Source organism: Eimeria necatrix, genomic scaffold, assembly GCF_000499385.1.
Source record: "Eimeria necatrix Houghton genomic scaffold, Enh_scaff88, whole genome shotgun sequence".
Lineage (NCBI taxonomy): Eukaryota > Apicomplexa > Conoidasida > Eucoccidiorida > Eimeriidae > Eimeria > Eimeria necatrix.
Window position 1 is genome coordinate 88,290 of NW_013651785.1, and position 10,969 is coordinate 99,258.

The 10,969-nt window shown below is 52.5% G+C and overlaps 4 protein-coding genes across 4 annotated transcripts; 3 read left to right on the plus strand and 1 right to left on the minus strand.

Moving 5' to 3' along the window:
• Positions 1 to 624: 624 nt before the first annotated feature.
• Positions 625 to 1,842, plus strand: ENH_00081350 (eukaryotic aspartyl protease, putative; the record flags this gene model as incomplete). Its single annotated transcript, XM_013577811.1, is given in 3 exon segments — positions 625 to 725; positions 797 to 1,658; positions 1,663 to 1,842. Coding segments are annotated over 3 exon segments (1,143 nt in total).
• Positions 1,843 to 2,786: 944 nt separating this feature from the next.
• ENH_00081360 (hypothetical protein, conserved) lies at positions 2,787 to 3,881 on the plus strand (the record flags this gene model as incomplete). Its single annotated transcript, XM_013577812.1, has 3 exons — positions 2,787 to 2,878; positions 2,986 to 3,390; positions 3,542 to 3,881. The coding sequence occupies 3 exons, from the start codon at positions 2,787 to 2,789 to the stop codon at positions 3,879 to 3,881; spliced, it is 837 nt and encodes a 278-aa protein (XP_013433266.1).
• A 2,327-nt stretch (positions 3,882 to 6,208) lies between these two features.
• On the plus strand, positions 6,209 to 7,537 carry ENH_00081370 (protein phosphatase 2b regulatory subunit, putative; the record flags this gene model as incomplete). The annotated part of the gene is made up of 5 exons (XM_013577813.1): positions 6,209 to 6,213; positions 6,372 to 6,540; positions 6,724 to 6,954; positions 7,315 to 7,395; positions 7,490 to 7,537. 5 exons carry the CDS (start codon positions 6,209 to 6,211, stop codon positions 7,535 to 7,537), a joined length of 534 nt encoding a protein of 177 aa, XP_013433267.1.
• A 28-nt stretch (positions 7,538 to 7,565) lies between these two features.
• On the minus strand, positions 7,566 to 10,585 carry ENH_00081380 (hypothetical protein, conserved; the record flags this gene model as incomplete). The annotated part of the gene is made up of 10 exons (XM_013577814.1): positions 7,566 to 7,850; positions 7,972 to 8,022; positions 8,131 to 8,379; positions 8,666 to 8,701; positions 8,885 to 9,015; positions 9,139 to 9,409; positions 9,657 to 9,713; positions 9,857 to 9,985; positions 10,320 to 10,380; positions 10,503 to 10,585. The coding sequence occupies 10 exons, from the start codon at positions 10,583 to 10,585 to the stop codon at positions 7,566 to 7,568; spliced, it is 1,353 nt and encodes a 450-aa protein (XP_013433268.1).
• Between the last annotated feature and the right edge of the window lie 384 nt (positions 10,586 to 10,969).

Sequence of the window (10,969 nt, forward strand, 5' to 3'; positions counted from 1 at the left end):
AGATTGCGATAGGGACGCCGCCCCAAGCTTTCCGGGTTCTCTTCGACACTGGTGCGTGTGCAGACAGCCCCCGCCTCTTGCGTTTCTCGAGCCCTCCTGCTGCAGGCAGCGCCCACACTTGGGTTCCCTCGACGGGCTGCACTGCAGCTTCTTGTTTGCAGCACCGGCGGTTCAATCCGGACATGTCTGAGACTTTCAGAAAAGTGTTTGCCGGCAACTTGCAAGTGCAGGAAGCCAGGCGCGTGACCTACGCCTCCGGCTCCGTGGACTCTTTCACTTGCAAGGACTCTCTGCATCTGCGAAACATCACGCAAGTTCTGAAATTGCTCAAGTCGGAGACAGCGGCAGAGCCAAAGGGGCAAATGAACTGCTGCTGAACTTTCTGCAGGATTCCTAGCCGCGAGTTTGGCGCAGTGATCCGTCAGCCGGAGCATCCGTTTTCTGAACTTCGTGAGCAGCAAAGTGTCCATTAAAAGTAGTTGAGTTAATTGCATTTGTTGCAGCCTTTGACGGCATTATCGGCCTCGGTATTTCTCGGCGTTCTGTCAACTTGTCTTGGACAAAAAAGGAAGTTGAGTTTCAGGATTTCCGAGCGCAGAGGGGGGCCTTTCGCTGGCGGAGGAAATGGCCTCGCGGGGCTTCATCCGCGAGCCCGTGTTCTCGATGGCTCTTCCCGCGGACTTGTTTTCAGAAGGGGAAATAACTTTCGGGGGGTTCAATTCCCAGTGAGTTGCATGCATGCATGCGGGTGCCTCGGGCTGCCGACTCCGGCTGAAAACGCTGTTTCCGCCCCCAGCCACTTCTATCCAGAAGCCGAGATTGCCTGGTTTCCCCTCATCTCGCAGAGTCGCTGGGAGCTGGGGCTGTGGGACGTGCGCGTGGACGAGGCCAGCCTGGGGCTCTGCAGCCCTCAGGCTCCCTGCGGCGCAGTGGTGGACTCCGGCACTGCGGGGGTGGGGGTTTCGGGGGAGTTGGCGGAGCAGCTTTTGAACAGGATTGGGGCTTTTTCTCTTTGCAATTCGACGGACAAGTCCGAAATGAAACGCCTTTCCTTCCTCCTGGCGCCTTTTCCCGGCGAAGACCCCACTGAGTTCGCTCTGGACCCTCCCGACTACTTCGACGCCTCCCGCTCGCGCGGCCCTTCCCCTGACTGCCCCGTGGCCTTCACGCCGCTGCAGCTGCCCCCTGGCCAGGGCCACACGTTTGTGCGTCCACGGCGCAGCGCTCGCTGCCGCCACTTCAACTCATTCTCCGCACTTCAGGTCTTGGGAAACGTTTTCTTGCGAAAGCTCTACGCCGTCTTCGACCTCGGGCGGGCCCGCATTGGTGAGCCGCTTCTCACGGACAGCAGCCACTCCAACTCAGAGAAATGCCACTTCAGGATTTGCAAAACGCCCCAACACGCAGCGACTCCCGCACGCCTTCCAGGCTCCACTGCGCCGCTACGGCCCCACTGCAAACAGCGAAACAGCTTTTGCCTGAACGCCCTCCAAGTGGTGAAACTCCGCCAAACTAAAATAAAAGACTTCCCGTTTTGTACAAGACTAAACAGAGTCGCAGACGCATTGTGGCCTTCCGCGAGCTACTCCACACACCAGAACTTTCATCCCCAACGCTCAACAGAAAACCCTAAACTCATTCTTGGGTCTTTGGGCGATTAAAGCCCTCAAAACGCTAATAAAGCGGAGAGATCAACTTAAGAAACTACTTGCAATAGGGAAACGGCCAGCTACAGGCTGGCAGTTGGAGGCTGCTGGCCTGCTCGTCGTGCCAGACGCTAGCAGGTTGTGCAGTTACTGTCAGAGTAACCAGCAGCAAACAGATGGCCGCAACAAACTCTAAAGAGAATCTCGTTGCAAAGCTGCGAGTGCAAGCTGCGAGTTCGCAACACTAGTTGCACCGCAGTACTTGGCCCAGCGGACGCCGTCTTCATCTTACTTGGCCAGTACACTACCTTAAAATCAGATCTTGAAACGCTACAGAATGCTAAGTTCCACAGTTTCTTTAGGGGCGGTTGGCACTGGCACTGGGACCTCACAGCTCAAGACCATCTCCACGAGAGAAAATTTAGCCAGCCAGGCAGTGTTGCCTGCTGTAGCTGCTTTTGCCCATTTATTCGTTTCATGTTGGGACACAAGCGTTTTCTCACTTCGTGCGCCACGTCTCAAGACATCCTACAAAGCAAACAGGTAGATGAAGTTGGGTTGAAAACTAACTAGACATAAATCGTCAACACAGCATCAAGTGAGCTCAAAAGCAGTGGTCTTTAGTAAGCAATAAGATCAACCAAATACTGAAAACGAAAAATTGCCGGCGGCAGGACGACGATCTGAAAACCTGTGGCCGAAGCTCACTGATCCAGGTAACCTTAAATTTGGCACAGGGCAGCCGCTCAGGGCCCTTCATGAGCGACTGGCTTCTAATGCTATAACATATAGAGTGAAATGCTGCTGTGCCATTTTACTTTTGCTAATCTGCCAATGTTCATTTCTGCAGCCCTTGCAAGCAATGCATGCATCATGGACGAACTCTTCTGGGCAACCAGCTGCATGAGAAGCGTGGCTGGACGCAGTGTGCAGAAGCCAACATACAAGAGCGGAGAGCTTGTTCGTATTTAGTCACGACTTTTTGTACATTTCTTTTTTTGTGAAGTCTATCCAGCTTTGTAGAGCCGGGTAGGGAGTGCCGTAGGTTTTCGCAAGCTGAGTCGATGGGTGGTTGACAAGTTTCCCACTGCTGAGTTCTGCTACATTGGAAACATGGGATGAATTAAGCAAACCTTCACAATGGAGACTATCTTGAGCGGAATCGCTGACGCCCCGATCAGCGATGCGGCTAAAAGGAAGGCCTACGAGTTGGTGCTTAAAATCGTAAATAAGTGAGGAAGCTGGATGCCCGAAGCAGACGCTTCTGCGGACTCTAAACTCTCACCTGACTATAGGCTGTGTGTATCACAGAGCATGTTGTGCTGGGTTGTTTGTGCAGCATCGTCAAGGCTGCTCAAGAAGAGGACCCAAATCTCCCCAAGTTCAAATGGGTCAAGGCAAACAGCGGGTCAGCTCTGCGAGAAAAAGTGTTGAACGTCAGCCCTTTATTTCTGGAGCTTCTCAAAGCCCTTGGATTTCGTCAGAGGGTGGGGAGGCCTCCTCACGTTCAGAATGGCGCCCCTCAAGAGTACATTGTTTTAGAGGACAATGTCAGTATTGACGACTTGGCCAGCAACGCGCAGCTTATAGAGGCAGTACTTAGTAGCATTCCAGAGGGTCAAAGTTCGGACTTACGGCCAGCCTCTTCATTGACTTCTCCAGGATCGGCTGGCCGGCAATCAGCGGGAAACCTGACTGACGGCCAAGGCACCGGCCAGCCACCCGCTCACCCGCTTGTATCGCGGTAGGCTACTTCTTCTGCTTCAACTTTATCATCTATTTTATTTGTCACATCCGAATGCATCTTTTTTTGATATTGTGCTTGGTATTTGTACGCATTAGCCTTCATAATCAGTTCATGTGTCACTTGCGGACTTGTGCTATGCGGGTCACAGGTCAAGCGCGTCCACAGCTGCCCGCCGGCAGGATCCAGAGGCGGAGTTGGAGGCAATTAGACGAGAGCAGCAAGAGAGGTACAGACAGAGAGGGGCTGGGGGGTCTTCAGCAGCAGCACGGCCTTCTGCGGCAGGGAATGAGAACGGCTCGGGCCAGAACCAGTCGGGCGGCGGCTGGTTTTGGCAGAAGTTCGGCTGGGGGGGAGGCAGTGACAGCAACAGTGGCCCCGACAACAATAATAACAACAACAGAGGACGAAGCACTTCTTCCCGGAGGCAGCCTCCCTCGAACAGGATGATGACGCTCCGTGATCTGCCGCAGCCGCAGCGCCGTGGCTGAGGTTAAAGTGGAAGACTACTGGCCTCCGCATTTGCTGCTTTATATGAGCTTAGCTCCTCTTAAAGGGAGTTAATAACGGTCACGCGTGCAGATGCGGGCCAAGGCTGTAGTCTTCGGGGTGGATAAACTTGGGTGCTCTGCGCCGCGACTAGTGAAGGCTGTCGGTCAAAGTTGCCACGCAAACACTGACAGTCTGATTGTCGCGGCGAAACACCTCGCGGCAGTGCATGCATTATGTGCGGAGTACAGGGAGTTAGTGTCCGCGCTGCAATTTCATTCTATTGAGGACGCAAAACCAAGAAGGTGCTGGGAAAACGCTGGTGAAAGGCGCACGGGACAAGGTTGGCGCCTTCACTTGGAGGCCTAAGCGCCGACTCGCATATCTCTCAGCAGAATTTTAAGTTTTTCTTTCACAAGTATATATCGCCTTAAGCCAGAAAGAGGCCAAAGAGTAATTTTCGCCCTTGTGCTCAGCGGCCTGCAAGTGAAGTTCATGCATTCCTGGGAGTGTGCCCGCGGCATCTGCGAAGAGCCCTTTAGGTTGAAGTGCCCTTTGCATCGATACTTGGCTAGCTCTTTCAGCTGCGAGACCCGCGACTAGCTGCAGAGAATCTCAGGCAGCCTCTTGAGCACCTCAAATTGAACTGCTACCCTTTAAGTGCACACTTGCCAGCTCCTTACTGTTTTGCTTAGTACGAGCACAGCTATTGTTTCTGGGAGTTTTTGTAGAGCCAAATCGTGCTATTTGCTGCAGCAGGGTTACAGAACACGTGGACGTGTGGTCCAGAATTCACTCCACTTATGGACGCTGCTGAGAGAGGAAGTGAAGCGTCTATTTGGCTTACATGGCATGAACGTGCTGCACACTAGGCAGCTTAAGACTTGCGCATATCTCTGCAAGCATATCTTTGGGGACGTATTGTCCTCAAAGTGTTGCGAAATACTTGTTCTACACTGCTGCTAGATACTTCTGCTGAATATGCACGAGGGCAAACGTCATGGCGGTGAAAATTTGAGCCCACCACTCTTCCGAAGTGCTATAAATTCAAAGTGATAATGCTCTGGCTCTGAAGGGCATCTTTTACGATAACTCTGTTGCTGGGCATTTGTTACGATATCTACGTTGCTCGAAGTGACATGATAAGTTCCGCCTCGCTGTGGAACGTCCCTGTGATGCGGTTGTGCCCCTGCCACCATAGTACGCACTGGGTTTCACGTGGTGTTCTCACTCACTTTTCTCTTGGTAGAGTTATATAAAGCTAGCTCACGGAAGGGATGGAACGCAGTTTGAGCGGGTGGGCCGCGCAGCAGTTGTCCACTGGGATGTTGTTTTGGATGGAGTAAAGGCCATCAGGCCATTTTTTGCGTGAAATATGCCCTGTCAAAGTAAATTACAAACATTGATATAAAGATAAATTATTCAGTGAAACTCTCGCTAAGCTTCCCCAGGGCACGCAATGGGATACCCAGTGCTCATCGCTGCCTCTTGTATGTGCCGGTGTGGCGTTGCGTGAAGTGGCTGCAGCTGCTGCTTTCATCGTTGTTAGATATTATCTAGACTTGAATGTGCGTATTTGGTTCTGCTGTATATAGACCGCGCATTTCACACCTTGACATTTGTCTCGCTGATGATCATTGCGCTGCCCGTCTTCAATCAATCAAGGCGTCCTACGCAGGACTGAGTGGCGAGTAAAGCTCCTTACAGGCGCGTGTACGCCATTTCTTCGGGCACCCTCTATACTTATTGAAAGATCTCTAACTCCTCTGCTTGGGGACGGCGCCGGCAGCACGGGCAACGCGGGTAAATTTCAGTAGTGTCTGCTTTACGCATGCGCAGGCGTATTGAGCCGGGGCTCATTAGGGCTGATCCGCTGTCCTACTCTCGTGATTGAAAGCATACCAACCGTGTTCAAATTCGCTGTCGCGCTGCCCTTCAGCTACGGCTGGGCTGCTGGCGCTGTCTGACGCGCGCCCACTACCAAGCTACACTTCTTCACTCCTCGGCCCCGCTGCGGCTGATCTGCCAAGAATTGTGCACGCAGGGGCTGCACGGCTTCACTGCCGGATTCTTAACGTGGTGTGAGGCAGCGGATTCCACGCTAGGCAGCCAAGCACACCGCTGGAGCTCTGCGCCTGGGGCACCTCGGCCAGCGAGTCTCGGCAGGTCGCATTTTGTCGAGCACATAGACAGGAACTTTTAAGACTTCTGTGTGCGCTAATAGAAACGGCAACAGCGCGGCATCAGCACTCCCGAGGGTCCTCAGCGGCCGCTGTTACAGCTGGGCAGTGCCTCTCATCTTTGTGCACTCATTGACTGGCTCGCAACCATGGGGTGCGTTAGGATCTGCGCTCTTCGCGAGAGGAGCCCATAAAGAACAACACTTATTGCTTGACGCATTTACAGCTCTCCTGTGGTGGTAGTAAGCCGCGGTGACGTAGAAGACTCCAGGCCATTTGCAGTGGTGTTCGCGGTGTGTGGCTTCCTCGCAGCAACGCACAGGGCCAGCTGACCCCTCAAGAGCAAAAAGACCTCGTCCAAGCCGCAAACTTCAGTGAGCGCGATATTAAGAAACTCTATAAGCGCTTTCGTGCGCTGGACACGAACCAGAACGGCGAGCTGGACCCCCACGAGCTGTTTGAAGTTCCCGAGATCGCAGATGTGCGTTCATAAACGCAGTTATTCGTGCAGTTTTCCCCCTTTTCGCGAATTGCACGTAAATGTAACTCTTTTGGTTCCAAACGGGTCCCTGTGGATCGTTATTGCATGCAAAAACTTGCCACTGCTGAACAGCCACTTAGCTGCGAAGACGCTGTTGCGTGTGTTTCGCTGCTGTGCCTTTAGAACCCATTGGTGAAGCGCGTGCTGTCTATATTCGACACGAATGGCGATGGCCGAGTGTCGTTCATAGAGTTTCTTGTGGGTTTGTCGAAGTTGGCAGCTGGCACGGACGAGATGCAAAAGACTAAGTTTGCATTTGATGTCTACGACATCAACAAAGACGGGCACATAAGCAACGGAGAGCTCTTTGCCGTTATGAAAATGATGGTGGGAAACAACCTTAACGACCAGCAGGTGCGCAACAGTCACAAGCGGCGTGGAGTTGAGGGCTTTGGCTCTCCAAGACGTGATGGTCTGCCCACCACTGTGGCAGTGCATGGCAAATACACTTTTAATTTGGATTTAGGCTCGCCAGCTCAAGCCATTGGTTGGCGGCTTGTTGCTTCGTTGCCGGTGTCTATCTCGAGGTGGAGGCTTGCCGAGTCTCCTCCGAAAGTTTCTGCAACGGGAGCTGTTTGCACAGCGATCCAGTTTGTCGGTTCACAGAGTTAAGTGCACCTAATGACGCTGGATAAGTCAATATTGTAGTCTATTTGTTGCAGGATTTGCTCTTCAAGGTGGGTGTGTACTGTTGGAATTCTGTTTGTGCTACAGCTGCAGCAGCTAGTGGACCGAACAATTGTGCAGGCGGACAAGGACGGGGACGGAATGATTTCTTTTGAAGAATTTAGAGAGGTATGGACAACCGAAAGTAAAGTCTAGTGGAAAATTCATTGGGTTCAGAAGAAGTTAAGTAGTCAAAAAGTAGCCTGTGTGAGGTGCGCTTCAGATGGTTTCCCACATCGACATCGCAGATAAACTCCGAGTTGACGTTTGAGCTACTTCTCGAACTGTTCCATCGCATGTTAATTATGACGACGCCGAGTTCTTTTCAGAGGGAGGGGGTTTTTGAGGCGTCTGCGGTGACCCAGCTGCGCATCGTCGTCCTTGCCATTTGTTATAGCTAGCCATTCTGACAGCACAGGGAGGCCGGGCCAACTCGTATCTGCACAATGCAGATATATGGCTTGCGTTTCACTTACGCCTCGGCAGGCACAGTCAGTGCCTTGGGGTCTAAGGCGTAAGTCCGCACAACGGGGAATGGCGGGTCTGCGGCGTCTCGTGGCTCCTGAATCAGCGACAAAGTGCTCCTGCGGAAGGTAACGCCGTACAATTACGCAGTACAACGGTGTGCTGCAGGCTGTTCCCTGGCCGCATGCGCCTTACAGCAGTCATCTCTGGGAGGCACAGCGCCCTAGCAGGGCTGCTTACTCGAGCGCAACATAAGGATCTAACGGAGACGGGCGGTGAGCCTGCAGTCGCTGTTCACAGCAGCACGCACGTCAAGAACGCCGCCGCTCAACTATTTGCTGCCCGTGATGCCGGGGGCTGCGAGCTATCGGCGACCCTGCAGCAAATTATCAACCTTACCAACTCGCACTGCAGCATGTCGGCAATGTCAGGATCATCTCCTGTGTCGTCACGGCTACGGATCTCAAGATGAGCCACGCCGTTAATAGCTTCATGCGAAAGCTGCCCCGTGAAGTAGCGTAGGTGCACCTGGGGAGCCTTGCCATGTTTGTCGCCGGCTGTGACACAGTCTGAAGTGCCTCGTGATTGGCTTCTCCGAACGGCGTCTTGTAGCTGGCGGGTAGTCAGTAGCTGCAGGTCTCGGTGGTGCTGCACGTCAGCCCACAGCTTGCAAGCGAACTGGGCCTCACTTGAAGAGTGATTTCTCCAGAGTGGCAGTTGGCTCCAAACTGACTGTAGGCAGATGCCTATACGACTTAGTTGTCACCCCAAAACGCATATCAATACTGCAGTTTTTTTAGCATTGTCTGCTTAATTTGCTAGCTCTTATGTCGGCGAACTGCAAAAGGTGGCAGCTTGTCAGGCTTGCTGTAGCTTGTGGCTGTCACCTGAACGACGTAGCCCTTATTGCAAAGCAACACTGGGCAGGACGCACCTTAATGAAATGGCTGACGAATCGAAGAGAAGAAAGCTGCACGCATGGGATGGCGAAAAGTAAGGAAGGCCCAAGATTCAGGCCGGGGCTTGAGACGGCGAACACGCCGAACACGCCGGGAGCGCAGGCTAAAATTACAGCCAGCCGGGCCACTATACTGCGGGCTGTGTGAGTTGCAAGTAGAGCTCCTAAAGCTATCAAATACAAAAGAAAACTGACCCGTTGCGCGGCCATCTTCCATTCCTTCCGAGCCCGCCTCATTGAATACGCACACAGGAGCAACAGGCACGAATTCGCGATCCAGTGGGAGAAGAGTCTCTCGGTGTTCTGCTCTGGCGCAATCAAACGGTCTGAATTGAGGACATGCACGGCGACGCAGATTTGAGGTGTTACTACAGGGAGCTTTTTCCCATTTTGGAAGGCTTAATTTGGACTTCTGCAGTGCCACTCAGTAAAGCAGTGAAAAGGCTTACACCAATCTGGGTTGTCCTCAGGGCTACCCTTGCAGGAAATAACGGAGGGCGCTTCCTTCGGGCAGCCTGAACTCTCCGGAAGCTGGTCTTTAGGGGCCAACACGAACAGAGACATCACTTTCCAGTGCCCTATCCCGTCGGTGCTGTACCTGCCTTCTGTCCCTGTGGGTGCCGATAGCACCCGCAAAACGTCCCATGCATCGCTTATTGCATTGAGCAGCCACTGTTTAAGCAGGTAAGGCCGAGTCCACAACGATCCTTCTTCTTCTTCCTACGCAGAAAATGGAATATGAAAATGTCCCGTGATTAAGTGTTATTCTATGGTTCCACTCTGGCCGCTTCACGGGCCATTCACAGCCTTCTTGTTGGTTAGTTTAACAAATTTTATTTGGTGCAGGGGACCGGCAGAATATGAAGCAGAATAAGATATGATCCAAACACTTTGTCCAACCTTGTCGAAGTTTTCGCTAGTAGCCATAAGAGGACCGCTGATAGTGCCTCAACAGGGAAAGACGCACAACTTTATCAATCAGTTCATGCTCGCTGTACCCATCGCGCTGTGAGCAGACAAATGCCTGCGGAAAACCCAACAGTAAAAGCCTCATGCTAGGTTCCTTAAAGGCAAAAATGGGGACTGGAGAAAATCAGCTATGCGGAATCCAGTTAGCGAATATTAGAGTGCAGGGGCTCGCGCTTGTTGGTAAGGCACTTGGAATACCTGTGTCGACCTCTTAGGGCCCTTCAACTGCAGCACCAATCGCTTCCATGGTGCAAAAGTTTCGCTGTGCTCTTCCGTGATCTTCACCTCAAAAGGCTCCCCCACATACTCCACGACGGCCTTATTGGACTGCGCCCAGATTACGCAGCAATTTCACTACGCTGTTTGCTTGAAAATAATCAAAAGGAAGACAGAGGGTCCTGCACGTGACTAAACAGTGTATCTCGAAGTGGCTGAAGTGCTTCATTCGCAGACGCAAGCATTAAATAAGTGCTCGCCGCAGCGTTCATGTGGCCAAATCCATGCGCTGTCACTAGCGTTTTATGGGGACTTTTTATTCACATATATCTGTACCAAGTTGCAGGCGCACAAGTATATGCAAATATGCCCCTGTAATCAATTGCAAACACGCATGTATACAAGCATGCACTGAAGGCGGGCAGAGAACAGCTAAATGCCATGCCTGTAGGATGGAGATCGCATCTTTGATGTACGGATGCCTTTCTTCCCGCGTTGCTGCTCGCCTGCACAGCAGACAGAGTAAAAGGACCATGGCATTCTCGTTCTACGGCTTTAAAATGCGCGAAAAAAGCCTATGTACTGCCTTTACAGCGCCTGCGGTCTGCGGTAAAGCAGCCTCGCCCACCATGTATTGAAGGCGGCAGCTCCTGCAAATATGCCACACCAGCCTAGGGAGATGCAGAACAGAATCCAGTCTTCCTTCTCCATGTTGTAGAGGTAAAATGTGAGACGTCTGCTAACTCTTGCAGGCCAACTTATCCCTCCGCGGCTCTTCAGTACAGTGCCGTGAACAAAAGAGGCCTGAGTAGCCCCTTTTGACGCTGTTTGTGCCGCTGTTGCTGTTGCAAATTGGGAGGAGAAAAGACGAGAGCCTCCTTGGGCTCCGCATTGTCTTGTTATAAAACGGGCTATTGGCCAGATATGTTTGCAAGGTTGCTGCGGATACTGTGCAGGGAGCTCGCGGAGCTGCGCACGGTGCTGTACAAGTCGTCTTGGTCGAGAATGCCAAAAATTCATGGGATAACTAATGGGCGAGCGCCCGATGGGGCAGTAGGGGACAACCCCCCGAGCGACCAGAAGCGTCATGACAGT